The 23,998-nt window shown below is 39.2% G+C and overlaps 2 protein-coding genes across 3 annotated transcripts in view; one reads left to right on the top strand and one right to left on the bottom strand.

Moving 5' to 3' along the window:
• The first annotated feature begins 3,141 nt into the window (after positions 1-3,141).
• On the top strand, positions 3,142-12,436 carry C3H4orf3 (chromosome 3 C4orf3 homolog). Its single transcript, XM_046656725.1, is given in 6 exon segments — positions 3,142-3,241; positions 3,244-3,311; positions 3,313-3,342; positions 7,495-7,565; positions 9,043-9,570; positions 11,048-12,436. Coding segments are annotated over 6 exon segments (798 nt in total). The 3' UTR covers positions 11,049-12,436.
• A 3,972-nt stretch (positions 12,437-16,408) lies between these two features.
• Positions 16,409-23,998, bottom strand: part of USP53 (ubiquitin specific peptidase 53) — a 59,624-nt gene continuing 52,034 nt past the window's right edge. Inside the window, exons 14-15 of one of the 2 annotated variants that reach the window (XM_046656682.1) lie at positions 18,486-18,582; positions 16,409-17,638 (exon numbers count right to left, since the gene is read on the bottom strand). In XM_046656682.1, the coding sequence (XP_046512638.1) occupies positions 16,648-17,638; positions 18,486-18,582 (1,088 nt within the window). In that variant the 3' untranslated portion in view covers positions 16,409-16,647. The remainder of the gene's footprint in view (positions 17,639-18,485; positions 18,583-23,998) is intronic. The other variant, XM_046656681.1, reaches the window with a different exon arrangement.

The following is a 23,998-nucleotide window of genomic DNA, read 5'->3' as shown; positions in this document are numbered from 1 at the left end:
GAGGGCTCAAAGTTGCTAGCTTGGGAAGAGCAGAGTAATGCAACTGAAGAGCATTACAAACAAGCAACAGCCTCTTCATTCATTTTGGGCTGGAATTTGTGTAGGATTACTTCGTGAGTTGGCAATGTTGAAAACTTTATGAACTTCATTTTTCTCAGTTTCTAAAGTCACTACATTATCTATTTTAGTCTGCCTGGATTACCAACTGATGTGTGTATTCTGCAGTGGTTGGGGAGAGCATTCCAGATATATCTGTTAGGTCTATGTGGTTTACATTGTTATTCAGGTCCTCTATTTTCTTACTGATCTTCTGTCTAGATGTGTTAGCCATTACTGAAAGGGGGTATTGAAGTCTCCAAATAAGATTGTAGAGCTGTCTGTGAAACAGAACTTTTATTTCTGCCCACGTCTTCTTCATATGTTTTGATTCGGCGTTTGCTTGGTTGCTGTGAACCTCTGACTGCTTCCCAGAGGGCTGACGACCTGTTGCGCATAGTTTCTGCTTATTTTCCAACGTTTCTGTGGAGGGACGGAGGCTTGCGGTTCCCTACTCCACCGTTTCCAACACGGGTCTCACAAGGAGACTTCTGACACAGCTCTCACCAGAGCAGAAAAACCAGTAAATCTGTTTTCTAACGGGGCATATTTATAGTTACAAACATAAAAGCTGAGCTTCTCCAGGAGGGGCTTGAAGCTTCACCCTCTGCATCTGTCTTCTCCATTTCATGTCGGTCCCCAGTTATCCCTGAGGAATCACAGAACTCCTCGCAAGGTAGTTTGAAAAGCACAGATACAAGTCATATAACGGCCCCCGACACTTACGTGCCTAGTACCTGTGATCTGACGTTAGAATAGCTAAATAATAATTTTGGCCTAGACTATCTCTTGCTTATTTTCTAACTTACTTGTTTTCAAGACTTTCTTCCCAATTTTAATTAATGCATTTTCACTGAGAAAATTTGGAAAATATGAAAAAGCACTAAGAATAAAATGATCTGTGGTTCCATCTCCCAGACATAACTGCTGTTAACATGTTGACATTTCTCACTCATAAAATAAGCCCAATTCTGGTTAATATTTTATACATAGCAGCTATCACCCTGGCATCCATTTACTCAACACTGTTATTCTAGTTCATGTCCATGTTAATATTGCCATGTCCGCTCTTGGAAGCCTATTATATAACTTTATGAGAGAAGACATGTCACATATTGACTAACCTTTCAACGCCACCCTCATCACTGTCCCTCCATCTTTCAATAAAACAAAAACAGGTTAATTGCTCGGTTGATTAGCATAATGAGATTTCAACATTGTAGATTTCAACATCTTTGTCCTCTAGGCTTACCAATTAAGCTTTGCCCTATTGAAATTGTTTTTAAACTTTAAGAAGCAGCAGAAGGCCTTCTTTATTTTGAAATAAAATCTTTCATGAAACCCTAAAATATAAAATAAACAAAACTGCGCCCTTACAGTTGAAGTCCATACATGTGTGAGCAGGTAGAGAGAAGAGGCTGGGTAGTTTGTTCAGAGCCAATCCTGTTTAGCCCTCCTAACACCCAAGCCATTATGCAGAACTTCAGGGCTCTGGAACGGAGTGACTGAATACCCCATTGCTCTGTTAGACGTCCTCAGTCATACAGCAGTCCTCCCTCATACACGGTTTTGCTTTCCAAGGTTTCAGTTACCCGCAGTCAACCATGGTTGGAAAATATTAAATGGAAAATTCCCGAAATAAACAATTCATAAGTTTTAAATTGCGCACCACTCTGAGTAGCATGACGAAATCTCGTGCCATCCTGCTCCATCCCATCCAAGATGTGAATCATCCCTTTGTCCAGTGTATCACGCTGTATACGCTACCCGCCTGTTAGTCACTTAGTTGCCATCTTGGTTAGCAGATCAACTGTCAGCGGTATCACAGTGCTTGTGTTCGAGTAATCTTTATTTTACTTAATAATGGCCCCAAAGCGCAAGAGTAGTGATGCTGGCAATTTGGATATGCCAAAGAGAAGCCGTAAAGTGCTTCCTTTTAGTGAAAAGGTGAATTGTACACTGAGGTTGCTCAGATCTGCAGTAAGAACGAATCTCTGTCTCTATCTGTGAAATTGTGAAAAAGGAGAAAAGAAATGTGTGCTAGTTTTGCTGTCAAACCTCAATCTGCAAAATTTACTGCCACAGTGCATGATAAGTGCTTAGTTAAGACGGAAAAGGCGTTATTAAATTTGTGGATGGAAGACACAAGGTGAATAGTAGCCTAATACTACGTCACAATGCCGGTCATTCCCCTCACTTCACTTCATCTCATCACGTAGGCATTGTATCATCTCACATCATCACAAGAAGGGTGAGTAGAGTACAGTAAGATATTCTGAGAGAGAGACCACATTCACACAACATTTATTACAGTATATTGTTATAACTGTTCTATTTTATTATTAGTTATTGTTGTTAATCTATTATCGTGCCTAATTTACAAATTAAACTTTATCGCAGGTACACATGTATAGGAAAAAACATAGCATATGCAGGATTTGGTACTATCCAAGGTTTTAGGCATCCACTGGGGGTCTTGGAACATATCCCCTGTGGATAAGGGGAGACTACTGTACTTCTAATGAACTGGATGACTACTACATCTCTATGGCCTATGGCTCCTCTGACAGTGCCTGACACATAGTAGGCATCACAGACTATATACCGAAATCAGAGAAGAGAAATCCAAAAAGGGGGAATGGACTAGTGCATATCCATTACTAGTACTTGAGAAAAGCCTCAGAAAGTATCCCCACTGAGAGTGGGAGATCAACAGTGATAGATCTTAGTGGTATCATTATACTATTATATGACAAAAGAGATAATGCAACAAGTACTTTTTGACCAGCACTGTATTAGTAGTTGCAGAATATAACAAAACATAATTGAGTAAATGTTTACTTTCTTCCATGTTCAAGGTGCTGTTTGAGGGACTGTGGAGGCTGCAAAGATGGTAAAAATATAGTCTCCTTTCTAAAGCATACTTAATACTCTAATACGGGAGACAACTTACACAAAATTGTGCTACAAAGCAAGCCATTGTGCCAGATAATATGTCAGGAAAATTTCAGTGGTTTTTGAGTTGAAGGAGATAAATTTTGAAAAATGACCAGTCCAATAGACAACCTTGTCAACAGGTGGCTTTTATAGAATGTAGAGGGTAATAATTGATGTAGAAGGAAGGTCAAACACTATGGGAACAAATACGTCACTGCCTTGATCTTGAGAAGATAACCCTCTCCCCAAGAAGAAAGCATGACATAGGAAGTAGTTGAAGACGAGTTAAATGTGAAGTTCTTGCAATTGGTATGTTCGAAATACCGAGAAGGGAGAGATCAAAGTGAAGTGTAGTGAGGGAAACTAGGAAGTTGGCCTTTGAATTGAAAAAGGATGGGTAGATTAGCATAGGTGAGGAAGCATCACAGTTGAATGAGAACACGCACCAAAGCCCAAAGGCCAAGAGGAGAACAGTTTCCATGAGGAAGACGGAAGAAAGCAATCTAGCTGACGCAAAGGGTTTGCTAGACACCAGGCTGGCTGAGTAAGCTGGAGACAGATTAATAGTGGGGTATATGGAGATGGGAGTTGATGATGTCAAGATGAAGATAAAAGAAGCTGCAATAAATAGCAATCAGCCATACTGACTGCACAACTCCCAAAGGAAATTATCACAGATATGTATAGCAGTAACGATGAAAGAGAAAAAAAAGAAATAAAGTTCCTCACAAGATGGAGAAATAACTTGCTGGACCTATTAACAGGGTTATTGTTGGGATACTCATTCATTTTGGAATGCAGGAAAAAATGGAGTGAAGATGAGAAAGGGATGACTTAAGACAAACACTGATGTGTTTTCAGATGAAAATTACAATAACCATTGACTGTTGGAGAGGTTACTCTATAAAATTAGTTTAATTCCGAAGATGATCATAAAGATGCTTTATTACATGGACATATTAGCTAGAAAGCTGCCTAAAGAAATCTTCATTATCACCTTAGGTTAAAGCCAAATTTATCACTTCCCTCTTGAGAACTTACTGCACTTGAACTTCAGAAGATTTATAATGTCTTAAAAATACTTACCTATCTTTGGCCCAATTGTTATAGCATTTTCATACACTATCTTCTCCACCCTAATCGGATTAATCATGTTGACAGTATTGTGAATGTGTGGGATCCTGGTTGCAGTGTAACAATTCAGTCTGTAATTCCTGGTACATATTTTTCAACTCTCTGCTTACCTAATTTGTGACAAACCTTTTCACCGATACTGTCAAAAAATACTAGGATTCTAGGAATTCTAGGACAACCTTTTGCCTCTCAGATACGTCCCATAGCACATTTCTCACGTCAGTTGGACCCTGTGACAGCAGGCATGCCCTCCTTAATTGACAAAGCCAGTACTCTTCCATTAGGCTCCCCACTCACCTTTAGGTCTGCTCTCTCACAAGTTCACAAGACAGAACACCTCTCTACATGGTGGCAAATCACCTATGAACAGGCCCTACTAACCAACCTCTCTGTTATCTGACATCATTGTAACACTTTAAATCTGACTACTCCACTATCCCCCTTGATAACGGAGAGCCTCACTCCACTTCACATGATTGCCTTGCCGCTACAGAACTGTCTCAAAGCCACGAGAGGATCTCTTAGGTACCCGTTTTAGACAACCCAGACTTACTTCTATCTGGTGATAGTTCCCATAGATGAAATTCCTAGGGAAACATACTAATTGGCTATGCCATAGTTTCCCCACATGAAACACCTGAAGTCTACTCTGTGCCCACTGTAATGTCAGTCAGCCCAAGCTGCTAAACCTCTAGATCTTACTAGAGCCTAGACACTGGGAAAAGGAAAAACAGCCACGATTTACACCAACTCTAGATATGCTTTTGGAGTCTGTCAGGCTGTGGCACAGTCTAGAAATCTTGCAGATCCCTATCCTCTGCTGGTACTCCTCTTGCCAATGGGCACATAACTGCTGCCCTACACAGGCTACTCACCTCCCTGCTAAAATCGCTACTGCTCACCGCGCAGCCCATACTAAAGAGACTGACACTGTATCTCTAGGGAACGACAGGGCTGACAAGCCTGCTAAATATGCAGCCCAAAGAGAATCCCTTTCCTTTTTCTACCCTCTTTATAAATCTGCCTTTATCACTGACACATACTATTAACTACTCAGGCAAATGGGCCCACAATTGGAAAAAGACAAACAGACACAACAAAGTACCAAACAATTATTAGACAGATTATCCACTGGTTCAAACAGACTTCCTGGGGCCCCCTTTATTTTGACCTTTTGGCTTGTATTTGTCTCCCATCAGATGGGACATACGTGCAGATGGGAGATAGTTAAGGAACTAAAAGATAATTGGTTCTTCCCTGGCATCCACAAAATTTCTGACCAAATTATTTCCCAGTGCACTACTTGTAAATCTCACCAAATTCCTGGGGAAACCAACATACCTCAGGAAGACCTCCAAGGCCCACATTGCCCCTGAGGCCTTCCAAATGGATTCCACAGATTCACCTCCAGCTTTAGGCTATTCCCACTGTTTGGTTAGTGTCTGTATATTTAGGGGATGGACTAAATGCTATCCAACTAGACATGCCAATGCCACAAAACTAGTGAAGAAATGAATAACTGAGAGTATTCCTCATTTTGGAATTCCTTTATGGATTGAGTCAGACCAAGGAAGCATTTTACAGGAGAAATAAACCACTTGCTTGCAAAAACTTTGGGGTACTCAATAAAATGTCATACCCTGTACCATCCCCAATCCTCAGGGCAAACAGGATGTAAAAATCTAGACATCTAAAGGACTTCAGGAAAAGTCTGTCAAGAAATTGCACTTAAGGGCCAGAAGCATTACCTCTGGCCCTTATGAAAAAACAGAATACTCCAAATAGAAGACATGGATTAATTCCTTTTGAAATAGTCCTTGTCTATTCTATAAACGGTTATGCCTACCAGCACCTTTAAACCTTCCAGGCCTGAGTGAACATCAGAGGGACCTAAGTGTACAGCCTGAAGCTATGTCTAGCTACACACAGGAACTAAGTAACAAACTTGGAGGACATCACCAACAGGTAAAAAGGGCATGGCCTCCACTGACAAGCAAGTCTTGTCATCCCTTCGGACCAGAAGATTGGATGTACGTCAAGATTTTTAGAAGAAAGCACGCATTGTCACCTCACTGGGAAGACCCTTACAGACTACTGCTAACCACCTGCACTGACATCAAAATAAAAGAAAAATCCTCCTGGATTCACACAAGCCACACCAAGTTAGATCCAGAGTAGCAGTCCCAGGACAATTGGGAGACCATCCCTAAGACGAACTTAAAGTAACGATTTCCTGGGCCAATTCCCAGGCCCCAGAAGCAGACAAAATCATGAAGCAGAGAGCTTTTCCCAAGATCACAGATCAAGAAACTTCTTTGAAGCTTTTAAAATCTTCCTTTTAGCAAAGCTTCCCCTTTCTGTAGCCATTTATTAAAAGCCTGACTGGAGACCATTTGTCTCAATCTATCCTATTTTCCCTCTGATCTTCCACTATGGGCTCGCCTTCAAACTGTGTCTCACTCTCAGGAACACTTACTGTTTTCTCAACAGATCAAGCACAGACCCAACACCTCCTTATACCAGTTTTCCAAACACTGGCCACATTAACTAATCAATCTGAGCGCTGGTTATGTCAAAATTTTTATCACGCAAAAGAACCTCAACTAATTTTTGTTCCTAGCAAGGTAAGCACCCGGTGGACCAACTGTGGAAAATGAATGCATGACGGGGTATGGTATCTATGGCCAAGAAAATATCTCACTCTTTTTTTCTCTTTAGTGAGTCGGTTGGACACAGAAAAACCTCTATGGAAGCTCAAAGACTGTCCTTTGTACAGGTAAAGACATTAGACGGGAATTTTTCCCTTTGTATTGAAAATCATCATGGTGTTGGACCTTTCCTAGGTGACATACCAAGGCAATATTGCAATCAAATCCTGCGGTTTGATTCCACAGGTATCATCCTCAAGCCTCTCATGAAGGTCATAAATGGTCTCAGCACTGACTCTTACGGTACACACAATTGCCAAATCATCAAGATGTTACGGTTGGCTCACAAGCCAACCCCGTGTAACCTGAGGTAGCTCAGTGGCTCCCCTAATTAGCTGCCAAAGACTAAAGATTACACACAGATAGACCAAAAATCCAGACTAACTTGGCCAGGTAACGAAACCAAGCCTTACACCTACTAAGGCCTAACTGCAGGCCTCCTACATCAGATATTTCGCAACCTGTTCTGCTCCTACAGACTGACAGGGATACAAGGAAGAGGGAGATGCCCAGATGCCAACAAGACAGGTGACAAGATAGTCCAAACTCCAACCTAGTAGGTCACAAGTTTCATTCTGACCTTATCCATGATCAGAATCTTTTTATCTTATGTGATAAGGTATATAAAGGTTCCCCACCTAGATGGTCAGGACAATATGGACTTGGATTCCTGACATCTTCCGTCACCAGGTACTCCACCTTAAGTGCCTGCCAAATTACAAACTTGGGCTCCTTTGTTCATAAAGTAGTGACACATAAACATGCTGGACGAGATGTTAGAGAAAACCGGCATGTGTATCACAATTCTAAGTTCTTTTCAATGTTGAGATCCCTTTTCCCAAGCTTTGGAAGTTATGAGTTGGAAAAGATAGTCCTAAATCTTTCCACAGTAACAGAACGAGAGTTCTGTATCGCTCTGCAAACACTGAAGCCCTTCAATCAGAAGTTAACAGTTCAGTCTCTGTTGTACTCCCAAATCTCCTTGCCTTGGACACACTGGCTGCCCAAGAAGGGAAGCCTGTGTGATCACTGGTGAAGCAGCTGCTTCTGTGTAAATCACTTGGGATAAACAGTGTTTAATCTGCACCTTTTGCAGGACAAGATAAACACTCTCCATTGACAAATGAGGCTCAGCCATTCAACCGAACTAAACTGTTCCCAGGGATGGGAGACTGATTTAACGTGATATGGGGACATGTGCTTAGATGTGTTATTTTCTGTTTATTCATTCTCATTCTGATCTATGTTCTTCTCTCCCTTTGAAGATCCCTTGTCAGTTGGCTACTAACCCAATTCTTCTCTCCACAGCCACCAACAGATCCTTTATGTGAAACCTCCAGGGACGTTTCAGACAAGGGAAATGAAGGAGTTCAGAGCCTGTTACTCCAAAATAAGCCACTCTGGCATATTGATTATCTTGAGTTAAAGGCACTTGAGAAACAACAGGTGCAACAAAGGCACTCTACCTTCCTTTTTCTTCCTGAAAGGAGATAAAACTCCCATGCGAAAGGTGCCCTCCCTGGACCAGGAGGAAGAAAGACATTTTTACCCCCAGAGATGGGGAATACAGGCAGAGAAATTCGTACAACCAAACCTTGTTAAACTAACCCTTACCTTCCTAGTCATCTCTCCACAATTTACTGCCCCTAGCCCAAACCCCTGTCTTATTTCTTTGTCTAAAAGGCATAAAAGCTTCCTGCTCTGCTCATTTTTTCAGGTCTTCTTTCTCTTGTGAAGGTTCCTGTGTACATGTAAAAAAAATGTAATAACACTTGTATGCTTTTCTCCTGTTAATCTGTCTTATGTCAGTTTGCTTCTCAGGCCCCGCTGGAGACCCAAAGTGGTCAATCATTTTCTTTCTGCCAGCACCCTAACCTCACTGGGGATCACACTCCCACATCCTTAGATTATTCTCAAATTCACTCCCATTAAGTACATGCAAAATTCTCATGTTTTGCTCTCTGGCCCCTTTAGAAACTCAACGCTCATAATCATGATGTCCACCTCATCGCTGCTTTTTCAAGCATTAATAAGGGTAACATGGTAGGGACAGCGAGCCCTCCTTAAACCTGGGCATAAGAATCCAAAAGGAATACCAGGATAAGGAGAGGCGACCGTGGGCAGTTCCAAGGTAGAATTCATCACCTGACAGAATGGGACGTGACAGGGACTTCCGGCCCAGCCGCCGAGTATTTCTTCTGGCGAAACCTGAAGGACCAGCTTTCCGCCTGGACGCTGCAGGGCAGAGTGGGCGTGGCCGCTTATCCGCTTCCGGGTGGAGGCCGCGCTGCCTGCCAGCTGTCACGGAGACAGCGGAGGGCCGGGCTGCGCCTGCGCGCTGGGAGGGGGCGGGTGCAGGGTCCATTTCCGGGGCGGGGAGCAGCGCATGCGTAGACTGTCTGTGGCTCGTTTCTGGCGAGGGAAACGCGGAAGGGCGGGAACAGAGGGTTTTCCCGCGATTCGGATTGCAGTGCGGAGACTGGTGCGAGATGGAGGTGGACGCTGCGGCAGAGGATGGTCGGGACGGTCCCCGGGAGCGGCGAGGCGTGGGGGAAGCTGGGCAGCAGCAGCAGAACCACGAAGTACGGCCTCAGTCCGGGACAGACCGGTTTTCAAAACACTCCTACTGGTTGGATCTCTGGCTTTTCATTCTTTTCGACCTGGTGTTGTTTGTCTTCGTGTATCTTTTGCCCTGGTGAGTCCTTTGTAAGGGGTTTAGAGACCATCTACTCCTGTTTAGCGGGGAGGGCAAGGAAACCGAATTCCAGGGAGTCTGCTATGTCCAGGGTCCTACAGCCGGTGAGTGGCGGGGGCGAGTCGGGATGAAGACTAGTGAAAATGCCCTTCCTCGGCGCCCCGGTGAGGGTCTTCGAAGAGGGGTGGAGGAACCTTGGCTTCGTAATTTTTCTCTTGTATTCTGGAATGAAACCAGCTGGGTTTGAGTTCCTGCACTACCACGAAGCAGAAATCATTCAGCCTCTCGGAGCTTTCTCATTTATCATTTGTGACCAATAGGAACCGGGTCATAGGGGTGCAGTGAAGATTAAGTGAGATAGTGATTTATCTAAAAGCGATTTATTTGCATGTTGCCTGGCAGCAGTAAGCGCTCAGCTAAAACTGTTGTTACTGTACAACAGTTTAAACATGAACGAGCTACGCAGGTTTCTCAGGTCTAAAACGGAACTCGTGACTTCTTACCCAAATGTGCTGTTTTTCCAGTGTTCTCATTTCCGTAAATCTTAACCTTACCCATTCGGTACTCCTCCTAGAAGCCTGGGACTCTTTGATTTTCTTCTTTTTTTTTTTAACACACACCCACACATCCCAAAACAGCAACTGATAAATTACAAAATTCTGTAGGTTCCACTTGCAAAATCCATGCCCTCCGTTTTCATGGCCGCTCACTCTGAAAAGACAGCTTGGCAGTGGATAGAGAAAGGGAACTTAGACAAGGGGGAGAGGGGAGCAGAACAAGAAGTGGGACACAGGACTGAGATGATAACAAGGGACAAGTTGGGGAGAGAAGCAGTGAGCCGAAGGAGGGGGTGTGGAGGGACAGTGGTGCAGCTCCTTTAGACTTTGGACTTGAGTATTCACTCCCTGTAAGTTAACTTTTGGACTTTGGAGTTGATTGTTTACTCACCATAAGTGAACTTCTCTCCATCATCATGCTTATGCATTTGCCCTCCTTAATAAGCAGTATGTCTTCTTTCCCCACCCCCAAATTTTGGCAGAGATTTGGGCATAAGCTCATTGTATCTGAGGCCCCATTGTCTCTTATTTCCTGGATGGTGTGGCAAATTAGAAGGCAGAGGGTTGAATGGAGCGAATGGGAGAGAGGAATATTTCTCTGAAACCCCGTCTCGTGCCATTTGTAAAGGGAGAGTTTCCATTCTTCTCCACCTCCCCTAGTTTTTTGGTAGAGACTGATAGATCAAGTAGAGTGATATTTTTTTTTTAAATGACCTGAATTTTCAGCTCAGTAGAAAATGGATAGAAAAATGAGAGCCTTACAAAGAATAGTCCAGGCCTTTTTTTTTTGCTCATATCAATATGTAAACCACTGAGGAATAGGCAGGTGACTAAGACGATCAAGATTTTCAGAAGTTGGGATAAAGTATTAAGATGGGAAGAAAAAGGAAACATTGTTGACAAATGTTTGTTTTTTGCAGAATGGTTTGCCTGATACCTAAATTAAGAAATTGGCTCCTGGAGTGGATTCTGAAAATGGCTACAGATTTCTTGAACAAAGAAGACAGGATTGTGCAGCAGCAGAATTTCAAACTCTGAGGGACCTTCTTTTCATTTACACATTCTGGCATTCATTCTGGGGACTATATTAAATGGGTTATGATCTCACCCATTCATAGCTAAGTTCTTATAACTGGACTGATTCATATTTGAAAACTTTTCAGACATCTGATGGCTTCACAGGGGCTGAATATAAAAGTATTTATACATAGAGGTTTAGTGTATTCATTAATAAATATAGTCATGTCCTACTTTAACATTTTAAGGGTTGGCCAGGGTTTAGTGTGATACAAATAATATGGTGAAATATTAAGGTGAAATATTTAAAAATAAGTTACTCAAAAGCAAGGGAAGGATTTTGAGAAAAGGAGTTAAAAGCTATACAGAAAATTCAGGCCCACACTGTGTTGGCTGTTAAGTACCAGTTTAATTTTTAGGTTAAGTGGGCCTCTGTTATGGTTGCCAGATTGATGGAATCAGTGAAAGTATCTAACATCCAGTATTGGAAAGCTAATGTGCATATCCTCTTCCTCCGTGCTCACCTCTCTTCCTTTTAAGCTCTTGAACTCCCTAAAATAAGACTCTTCCCAACCTATTTTTTATTATTGTAGTTGCATTAAGAATGCTGGTGGTCAAAACATGTTTATTTTGATAATGTCTGTAAGTTAAATACTTCAGCAGTCATCATATTTACTCATTCAACAAATATTTGAACACTTAGTGTGGGCCAGGTACAGCAGTGACCAAAACAAACAAAAATCCTTGCCTTCATGGAGCTTACATTCTTGTTTTTTATCTAAACATGTTAACAAGAATTTACATTCTAAGAGTGCTCAGCTGGCATTTAATGAGAAAGGTCACCCTCCCAAAGCAGCTACTGTAAGCCCTTCAGAAGCTATTCCTATTATATAAGATATTCCTTTATATAACAGATGTTAGAAATGGGCCCTCGTCCTTGAAATTGATGAAATTTGATATATGTGAATTGCCTAGATATTTTGGGGATATTCCCCTCCCTTAGAAACAGGGCAGAGATCTGCTAACCTCTGCATCCTGTATCTTTTAGAATGGCACTTAGGGTTACAGTGAAATCTGGGGTTGACTTTGGAGGATTTTAACTGCCCAGTGCCAGTAACAGCATGCCTTCAGGGTACTATTGCATCTGCCTGAAGAGAACTTTTCATGCAACGGTTGAAGCATCTAGAGAAACACAGAACTGGGATTTCATTGAGGATACCAGACAGATTGTATGAACAGTTTTTGTGCTGCTCGCTAATAATTTTGTCCAATAAATGTATAGCTAAATTTGGTCTGATTTGCATTTGTTTTAACAAATTACTTGGTAGTAAGGTTGTGAGAGGACTAACAGTTCTCATATAGTTTACTGTTAGGTCACACACAGACTTATAATCCATGCTACCTTTCTGAGCCTAAAATCAGCCAACTACCACAACGATGGAATATTCTGAAAATTTCTAGTACAGGGAAGATGGAGAGTTCTCAGTGTTACGGCATGACTGTAAATGGTATACAAAAATGGTGGCAGTATGAGGGTTGAATCTTTCTCACAGATGAAGAAGAAACTTCCTAGGGCTGGCCTGGGGGCACAGTCAGTTAAGTTCACACCTTCCACTTTGGTGGCCCTGGGTTCGCAGGTTTGGATCATGGGTACGGACCCACACATCACTTGTCAAGCCATGCTGTGGCAGGCATCCCACATATAAAAAAAATAGAGGAAGATGGGCACGGATGTTAGCTCAGGGCCAGTCTTCCTCAGCAAAAAGGACTGGTGGTGGATGTTCGCTCAGGGCTAATCTTCCTCCAAAAGAACAAAACAAAAACAACTGTGCCTTTCACTGAACTATGGCATCTCGAACACAGTGACTGCCTACAGCACCCACACTTGAAGTTCTTTTGAGAAGTTGATCAAATGGGTTTTCAGAAGTTGATAAATGGGACACTCAGAAAAGTTGGCAAACTTGCTATGATGACAAAAACAGAAAACAATATCAAAAGAATAACATCAATGTGATTTCAATCTGATAAGTTCCTTTGTAAATTTTACAAACTAAATTTCATGTAAATATGGTTTTTTGTGTGTGTGTGGGCGCGGTTTTGGTGAGGAAGATTGGCCCTGAGCTAATGTCAGTTGCCAATCTTCCTCTTTTTGCTTGAGGAAGATTGTCCCTGAGCTAACATCTGTGCCAATCTCTCTCTTTTGTATGTGGGACACTGCCATAGCATGGCTTGATGAGTGGTGTGTAGGTCTGTGCCCAGGATCCAAACCTGAGGCTGCTGAAGTGGAGCCCATGAACTTAACCACTAGGCCACCAGGCTGGCCCCTGAAATGATTAATAACCATTTAAAATGAGCTGGCTGATTAGCAATTGTGAGGAAATCTTTAGGGGTCTGTTAACCTGAAAATTTTAGGATGTAAATCACTGCATATACCTAGTCCCTAAATGGCATGGGAATACATCAGAGAGTACAGGATATTTAGGGTCAGGAAGGGCATTTAATGTAGACTTTATGCTCCAAGACAGGTCATCAAACAATGGACCACATCTGGCCCACTGCCTCTTTTTATAAGGTCTGTGAGCCAAGAATGATTTTTACATCTTAAAATGATTGAAAAAAATCAAAAGACTATTTCATGATGGGAGAATTATATGAAATCCAAGTTTCAATGTTGATAAAGTTTTACTGGAATAGAGACATGCCCATTCATTTACATACTGCTTATGGCTGCTTTTACCCTACAATGGCAGAGTTGTGTAGTTGTTACAGAGACCCTATGGTCCACAAAGCCTGAATTATTTATTATCTGACTCTTTATAGAAAGTTTGCCAACTCCTCCTGTGGGAACCCTGCTTAAAACCTGCTGGAGTCTAACTCCTAGGAGCCTCCTGTGGTAACATTTTATGATCAGTGATATTCCAAGTAGTCATGAACTTTAAATTAACTACATTTCCCATAAAATACAAAATACATGCGGGGTGAGGAAGCCACAGTTCATGAATACAAAGAAAAGTCCAACCATAGAAATTTAAAAATCAGTTTATCCTAAAGAAATTTTGAACCAGAAAAAACTGATTTCATGTGAAAATACAACATTGTACAGGTAAGTATTTTGAACATTACAACAGTTGTCGGTTGCATTATTTTAAAAGTTATATCATAAGCTTATAACCAGAAGAAAACATCTATAAAAATAAATAGGCACCCTAGAAATAAAAACTTTACATGTGAATAATTAGTAAATATGTATTCAATCTATATTTGGAGTGTTGAATCTACATAAAAACAAATGGTCAGTTTCTAGGTTGTTAGCCCTCCTACAGGGTTCAGGAGGCTTCAACTGGACAGTACTTTAAAAAGAGCCAAAATTGGACATTTCTATTTGATGTTTGCAACTCAATTGTGAGTTGAAAATACAAATCTATGAGATTGCTGTTAAATACCAGAAATTAGTTCAAATGTTTCAAATAACACATTTCAACTGAACATCTTGACCAAAATTTCTATTAAAAAAAACTTACACAAAGTTTTTGAAAGGTATTAAAAAATACTTGAAGCCTGTTTTTCTAGTATTTTACAATGTTATAAAAGCAATAAATACATTGACATTTCAAATACAATTTTACAAACTTTACAATATTTTACAAATCCTCCATACTAAAAGTTGTTAAAAATAACTTTCTTAAAAGATAAAATTTTATTTAGTTGGTATTCAAGTACTTCTAAATTAAGAGATAAAGTAATAATCACCTACTATTATAGTCAGAAAAGGCTATTAAAAACTTCTCTAGGTGGAAGACAAAATTTGATAAAGATTTGGTAACGGTGAGGTTAGACTTTTACACGCAATTATTTTCTATTTATCTAGAAGTGTTCATTTTTAATAATTTACATTTTGGAATATTTTAACAATTTAAGGAATTGGTCAAAATATTAAATTTACTAATTAGTTTATAGCATTATAAAGTTTATCCATTGGTGAATGTAAGGAAAATTTTAATTCTATAATTCTCAATTCTTTGGAGTGGACAATATGAAAACTATCTAAAACCATAATTTGTTTACCAGCTTAGTACAAAATCAAATGACAACTAATGAAATAAGGCAATTAAAGTAACTTATTTTCACTTGTAAGGTCATCATAATAATGGAAAATTCCTTTATTTTTAAAAATAAAGCCTTCTCCATGAAAGTAGTTAGGGTAAATTATCTGTTTAGAGTAAAAAAAAAAGGGGGGGGAGGGACATTCAAATTAATACATTTCATTACAATTAAATAAACCCTTTATATGAGAGGCAGAAATTTAATTTGAAAACCCACAAAATTTTCAGATTCAACAATCTGAAAATCACTAAAATGGGCTGACAAACTATAAACAGGTAACATGACAGCAGGGAAAATTTAGGTGGCTACAGTGAGATTCCCAATAAGAGGGCCCTGGGTTAATTCCTAACGCTGGTCATTAGCCCAAAGTAAACCAAACCAAAATAAAAACCTTTCACATTTCATATAAAATTTGAAAAAACGTAAGAAGATAAATATACTAAAGTTAAGTATTTTAATTATTTTTAGCTTACATGGCTGAAGTAATGTTTATGAATACATACAAGTCCAAGGCCTAATTTGTTAGCGAGGCATTCTGAAGACAGCAGTTCTAGGAGCAAAATTAAGTTTCTTCTGTTCTGACCTTCAGCATTTAATTTAAAAACTGCTTTATCATTAAGGCTTTCTTTTTTTCCCAAATGCTATTAACTTCATGGGCTGATATTTTGTAAGACACATAAAGGGATCACACGCAGTAGACTATCACAGAAGTCACAGCACATGGCGAAGCCCTCTCGGCTGCCCAGTGGAAAGTGCTTCTCGTAAAGCAAATCTCGCCTTCACTACACAAACTCTGTATCACCTGGTCTCTTCCGTTAGCAGAGTTTACCAGTCTGCATACGTGAGTCCTGGTTAGTTTAATACTTAGAGGTCTACCAGCCACAAAATAAAGAAAAGGACATTTTTATTCAATGGCAGCATACGGTCAATGACTTTTTGCATTCCCCTGAGTTTCTGTTTTTCAAGGCATGCCAAAACTATTCAAAGGGAATTTCTAAAATATCCAAAAGTCAATCATCACAAAATAAAAAATAGAGGGGGCTGGCCCCGTGGCCGAGTGGTTAAGTTCGCGCGCTCCGCTGCAGGCGGCCCAGTGTTTCGTTGGTTCGAATCCTGGGCGCGGACATGACACTGCTCATCAAACCACGCTGAGGCAGCGTCCCACATGCCACAACTAGAAGGACCCACAACAAAGAATATACAACTATGTACCGGGGGGCTTTGGGGAGAAAAAGGAAAAAATAAAATCTTTAAAAAAAAAAAAAAATAGAGAAAGTTAAAGTCATTAGTGACTTTAAAAATGCCATGGTTTTAATTTCATATCTCACCAGGTTTGGTCAAGTGATCCCTATTATATTTTAATGGTCTCTGGGAAGTATAAGCTTGCCAGTTTCATCACTTACCTATTACAGTGTATGCTAGGGTTATATCTCTGCTCAGAAGGGCAGTTTGAACCAAGACTATTACGTAACACAGGTCCTAGCCCTCTAGCACTCTGAGAGGGTAAACTATCATTATGAAAGCCACTGCTTTCTGGAAAACAGAGCTTGGGCCTCTGATGGTATTTCAACCTATATGTATCAGTCATGCAGCTATCAACCGAAAAATAGGTAGTTAATGAAACTGTCTCATTTGGACAGGTAGAATGAGAGTCTATCTCTGCTTGGCAAAATGCATCAACAACTGTACCCAAGTCTGCCTGAAAATCACTAGTCGAAGAGCTGGACAAGTCGTTTGGTGTGTTGCCAACATGTTCTTTTACTTGAAATGTTTCCTTAAGTCTTTCATCATTCATGTATGTACTCACTTCTGAACCTGGTTCCGAAGCTGTACTTAAACTGTGCTTCGGAAGACTAGAAGAACTTGCTTTAAACATCTCTGTAAGTTTGCCATCAGGCATAGAATCATTTTTCTCTGACTGTGGCACACTGGTTACAGCATATTTCTTCGGTGGCAAAGGGGGCGGTGGATTCTGGCTAACAAATTTTGGCATCTGACAACCATCAGATCTGCAGGTTGACTGAATTATATGTTCCTTCGATAAAGAGTTCTCAGAGTAACATTGTTCCATCATAGTTTGCTGCTGGATGAGGGGAGCAGTTTCCGGCTTTAACCCAACAGTTCTCATGTGTGAGGACCACAATGAAGATGGTGAGACTACTTCATTACTGTTCATTCTCTTTCCAGAAGCAGAATTATCATCAATGTGAAAAAGTAAACCTGTTCTCTCAGAATTTTCTATATTAAGCCGTTCAGAAAATTTGCATTCACTTGATTTTTCATGTTTCTGTTCATCTGGTTGGCGGATATGCTCTCTTGCTGCATGGTCCTTGAGTACGGGTGGACTGGAGGAAGGGAATAACTTCCCATTGGTTTCACGTATATGTGATCTGAAATATAAAAACAAAAACAAAGCTAAAACACCATATGCAAATACACAAAACAGGAGGGAAAACAGACACCTGTCTAGTAGTTTAACTTCCCGATATACAGTTTAAAGTTATTTTCGTAACATAACAAAAATGGAAAGATATTTGCAACTGTTAACAGTTTACATTCTCTGAATCCAAAATCTTTATGCCAGAATACATGAACGCCTACCAGAAACGCCTGTCATTATTACCAAAATCAGATTTCTAATAATTAAAATAGACTCGTTTCAAGTTACAAACACTGAAATTACATTTATTTGTGATAAAATGTAGTAGACTTGAGGAAAATGTTTCAAGCAAACAATTCAACACCCTAAAACACTTCCCAACCAACAAGACAAAGTTTATAGCAACAGAGGTACTTTAATTTTGATATATAATGCTATACGAATAGTATGCTAATTAAAAATAATTTACTCAAGATTACCTTTATTTAGGCAATAATTAACTTCTAAGGTGAAGATAAAGGATATCACATTGCAAATTATCTTTCCTCTTATGATTAGATATTTTTCTCATGTCTTAATTTAAGCCCCAAATTTTCTCTTTTGTAAAATACTATCTACCTTGTAAGAAAGCTGTGAGGATGAAAACAACCGTGTATTGTACCTGGTACTTCGGAGACCCCAGCATCCTTAGATCTACATCCTTATGATGATCCAAATAAGACAGGCATTGTAATACTGTAGACCCACTGCTTTGAGAGCAGTAAAATACATGTATTTATGCCTTTCTGACAAACACAGTTCCTATGATACATGCATTTAATAAAAAGGATTTTAATATTTTCAAATAACTTGATTACCTTTTTATGAAAGGATTTTTTATTTGTAGATGTGATTCTGTCTGGAACTCATGAGATTTACAGCCAAATTCCAAGTTTTTAAGTTCCTTTTTAAAGCCTGAGGAGGAGAAGGAGAAAAACAAAATTATTTAAATCATGTTTTATAATTTGCTCCATAATTTACATAAGGCTTTCTATAAACAGGTAATTCTCCTCCAATTAACAAACAAAAACTAATTCTTCAAGACTCAGCTCAAATACCTCTTTTTTGAACCCTTTCTACAAAATGAATGACTATTTCCCCAATTTATTATCACTTGAAAATGTCAGCAAACCCCAAATAGTGCTGTTCTCACAGAATCGTGTGGAGCTGTTTGTTTCCCCATTCTATGGGGCACGCTCTGCTGACGACGTGGTGGGGAAACCCTGCATTTGAAGACAGATGACTTGGGTTGAAGTCTGGATTCACTACTTATTGGTTGGTAACTGTAAGCAAGCCTCTTAACCCCTTACAATGTTTCCTCATTTATGAATTAAGATAAAGATACCTGTTTTACCTACCTCACAGGACTATTAGGAACATCAACTGAGTTACAATGGGTGGAGGGTATCGTGATAACACGTAAAATGTTATACCACCACTAACTAGCCACCATTTATTGACTGCTGACTCAGGTTCTAAGAAGTTGATAATTATTTCATTTAATCTTTACAATTGAAAACCATTTTTACTTGAAAAGACATCAAACTTTGGTTATTCAGACTTGAGTATTTGGCAGAAATTTTCTTGAAAATTAAAGAAGTGAACCTGTCACTTCAAAGCAAACAACTGGCAGTATTTATTGCCAATGTTAAAATTCAAGCTTTCAGATGAAAATAGTAATTTTGGAAAACTTGTATCCACTACCATCACTTTTGTAGCTTCCCAATAATTATAAAGACTTTCTGCTAATATCTGTGGTGATATCAACAAATGTGGGTTTTAAAAAGATAATATGTAAATAAACGTATCAACATTTGGAAGACTTGCATAATTTAGCAAACCAGTATTTTCCAAATGAGAAAACATGGAGGTTACAAAATCATGCATAAATAAATTATTCTTTGAATGAATAAATATTGAAAATCTTCAGTTTCAATTCCTAATACAGCACATAGTAATAAATATAACCCATAGAACAAAAGCTCTTTGAGGTCCTCAATATATATATATTTTTTTCCACAGGGGAAGATTTGCCCTAAGCTAACATCTGTTGCCAATCTTCCTCCTTTTTTCCTCCTTCCCCCGCCCACAAAGCCCCAGTACACAGTTATGAATAGCTGTAAGTTCTTCTGGTTCTTCTATGTGAGCTGCCACCACAGCACGGCTACTGACAGAGGAGTGGTGTGGTTCCATTCCCAGGAACCGAAAACAGGCTGCTGAAGCCGAGCGTGCTGAACTTTAACGGCTAGGCCATCAGGGCTGGCTCGTCAATATTTGTTAAGAATATAAAGATATCCTGAGGTCAAAAGTTTGAAAATCACTATTCTAGTTGACTGAAAGTAGTTGTTTTTTAAAAATTTCAATCACAACTATTCCTTGAAACAATTCTCCTTTTCATACCCCAGGAAGTTAAGTGACCTAACCAGTGGTACACAGCCCGTGAGGGGCAGCATTCAAACCAATCCAGGGTTGACTCCAAAGCCAGTGCTCTTTCCACTACCTGCAAGCTCTCTTCCGCACATGCCCCTAAAATACAAGGGCACGACACAGAATCTCCTTCCAATGAAACTAGGCCATGAGTGCCAACATCAAACAACAGGATAGACTAATAAGCTGATGCCCACAGAAGATACCAAAATAAATGGAATAACTTGAAGTTTCAATTAATTGCCTATGCTTCTGTACAAATTCTAGTAAGTTTTTCTGTATTCTCCCTTATGTTTAGATGACGTGTTCATCATGTTCATTTACTCAGTTTCCCCTCATTCTCATGCTTCTAATCTACTGTACACTAGGCTATGAACTGAAGACTGCAAACAAAACCAAAGTACCCTGTCACTCACAATTCAACTGGAATCTACAGTTGATCAAAACATCTAAATATCACCCTATGAAAAAAAATCTGTATTTGATTATGATCAGGCTCTGCAAGTTAAATCTTGAAGTAATTTCCAAGAAAGATTTGTGTAATATACATGAAAATTTAATACCCTATGTGGTGATGCTCACGTACTAAATGATATCTCCCAATACAAGAATGAGGAGAACCACAAGTCTGGCACTCATCTCTTGAAGACTTAACACTCTTATTTCCACTAGATTGCAGTAAGCTCATCAGTGTATGATGTGTTCCCCTTTTGTTATTCTTTCCCGAGAGGCTGGCACATAGAAGGCATTCCATGAAAGCCTGCAGGATGAATAAACAATTGCATGAAAAACATAGTGTTTTTCTTCCTTTGAATCACTCCCACACTGTCCACCATGTTCCCAGCTCACGGATCCAGGACCGGGTAAGAATAAACTGAGACAAATTCTTCTTACCTTCCTTCCCCACCTATCTCAAGTCTATAAAGCGCCCTAATAATAAAATCTTAAAAATAAAAGGCAGTATGTAATTTATCCCAGAGAGTCTTGGTTGCTTGTAAGCTTGACACACTGCCTGAGGCTCAAAAACTAATAAGCCTCTCTCTGACAGCTGCCTTATGATTAAAACAGAAAAACCAGTAATGTCAAAAAGAACCTTGATAATTTTTCAATCTCTAAAGCCTGAAAAATCTGTAAGTTGAAGTTACACTATAATTTTCCAACCACTGTGATTTTAACTTCAGAAATGTTTACTTCTGAACTTATCTATAATTTCAAGTTTAATATTCACAAACAGAATAATAAATACTTAATTCTTAAAGAATTCTTTATTTTTATTAACGTGTCCACACAATGGGCAGCAGGAGGCAGCAGAGGTTTTATAAATATGCTTGAAATTTTAACATCACTATGGCAGGCATTCAACCAAGTGGTTTGACTTTAGAATTCCAACTAGCTTAAAAATAGACGTGTTATTTTTCTCTTCTGCTGACATAGACATCCATGTGTCTCTACCGGGAATTTTGGCTCCAGGTTCTTTGCAAATCTAAGATAGTCTGATTTTAACACTTGGCACAGAAGATATCTCAACATCAAGACAAGAAGTTTTAATTAATAATGCTAATTTTGATGCTGTATACAAAAAAACCCAAAGCCCAACAGTCAAGAAATCAACATATATTTTTCAGCTGAAAAGATGATCTAAGTTTAAAACAGACTTATACAGCAATAAAACCAAACTGCTGGTCCAGACAATGTAATCTTCACTCTTGTTTTATATGGAGATTTCAGAATATAACAGAAATAGCGCAATAGCAAAGGCTAAACATTCAAGAGCAACAATCTAATCAACAGCCTAACTTACAATAAAAAGACATTTACATACAATTTGAATCCTTTAGAAAGATCATAAAAATTTAACTGGGTAAATATTTCTAGCTAAATTTACCATATACCAAGAGGAGTAAAGACATACTTTAGTATACAATAATCTACACTATCAGATAGCTAAATTTTGGTATGATACAAAATAAAGAAGCACAAGTCAGTAACTTCTTTTTTCACTGGGATTATAATTTAAATAAAAAGCAAATAATGCTATTTTGCTACAAATTAAATTTCAAAACTGAAAACTTATGGTTTTAAAAATACATATAGATAAACATTAGGTGGTGCCGGGCCAGAGCAACAGAGAAGAATTGTGTGTTAATACCTTGCCTCTCAACTGTCTATGAGACTCTTAAAGAAAATAAATTTAGTAGGTATAGAAACAAAATCAACTGTTAAAAGTACCCCTTTCTCTAGATACACTTTCTAATGTATTTATTTTAAATGAGTACACTCTACAGTTTGCAAAAAATATCTTAGAGAAAATAATCAAACTTATATACATGTGAAAACTGTTCCAATAAATTTTTTTTCATTTACTAATTCTGGGATTTAACAACATTAAGGGGAATATATTTCACCTAAGGAAATGGAGGTACAGACTTTTTTATAATAATTAAGGGAGTTAACAGATTTTTTGACCACTGGTTAACTTCTTTCACTCTTGTCATTTCCAAGATCAGGATTCTCAGTTTGAACTAATCCTGACTTCTACGATCAACCTAGATTAAGCCAAGTACTGCAGACTCCAAAGCAAATGGCAAAACTTCCAGAGAGACCTGATAATTCCTTTGTGATCTGTTATGTATAATCTGTAAAGATCGCCACATGTATTAATTTAAGTAGATAACCTTACTTCATAGAGGAAAGAGTGCATGAGGTATGAACTGCTTCACTGTCCCATCCACCAGGACACATACCCAAGGGCACCTGCATGCCCCTTTGTCGCTCCCTCTACAGAAAAGCTCCCAGTCCCTTAATCCAAAGCCTGCCTCTTTACCTTGTTTCATTCTTATTCTACCCCCAGGGATCTCACTCCATCAATTATTGTTCTGTTCTAATCTTATCTTCACATCTTTCTCTTCCTCTGTACATCATTCATTCCTTATCCTCTGCAACACAAATGCCCAAGTCTCTCTATTAAAGAAAAAAAAATGTCCCCAAACAAAAGCTCTTGGTTTCATTTTTGTCCTCTAGGTACTGCTTCTTTGCTATTCACAGCAAAGGTTTTGAGAGACGTGCTAAATTTCTTTACTTCTCTTTTATTTACTTTTTATTCCACTGTAATCTTTTAAAAAAATTTGTTACTTCAAAATAATTTCAGAAAGTTCAGAAAACTTGAAAGATCAAAACTAGTGCAAAGAATACCTGTATATCTTTTACCCAGATTCACCTATTCTTAACATTTTACCCCATTTTTTCCTGAACCATTTGAGATAAGGTTATGAACATAATGGCCCTTTACTTCTAAATCCTTCCATTCTACCTCAATCTAGCTTCTGTTTCTAATGTTCCTCTAACATTGCTTTTACTCTATTACTAATGACTTACGAACCACTAAATCAAACTAGCACTTTTTAACCCTTATTCCGCTTAATCTGTGACCATTTTTCTTGAAGCTCCCCATTTTCCCAGCTTCCCTGTGATAACCCTCTCTCCCACATTTTCTCATACCTGCCCAGCTATTCCTCATACTTTTCCATAGTTGCTCCTTCTCTCTATCCTTGGCTCACTTCTCTTACTCAGCAAACCCATGTTCTTTCCTTTGTCTTTTTTTGCCCTGAAATCTCCAGTTTTCCTGAGTGATGTCATCCAAGTCTACGGCATTCAATTCCTAAATATGCTGATGGTTAGCAAATACATCTTTTCTGAGTTCTAGCCTTATGTTCCGAACTGCATAATAAATCTACTTACCTAGATGATAACCAAACAAATCCATAAATAAATTTGGTTTCCCCTTACCCACCAAAATTTGTTCCATCTTCCTTACTCCTCAATTTGGTAAATGGTCTATCTACTTCTCTAAGTCCCCAGTACCGCTATCCCCAGCTTCCTCCCCTTCCCTTATTCTGTACATCTG

Source organism: Equus quagga, chromosome 3 (assembly GCF_021613505.1).
Source record: "Equus quagga isolate Etosha38 chromosome 3, UCLA_HA_Equagga_1.0, whole genome shotgun sequence".
Lineage (NCBI taxonomy): Eukaryota > Metazoa > Chordata > Mammalia > Perissodactyla > Equidae > Equus > Equus quagga.
The sequence above is the reverse complement of the archived record's forward strand: the minus strand, read 5'-3'. Positions and strand labels throughout refer to the sequence as shown.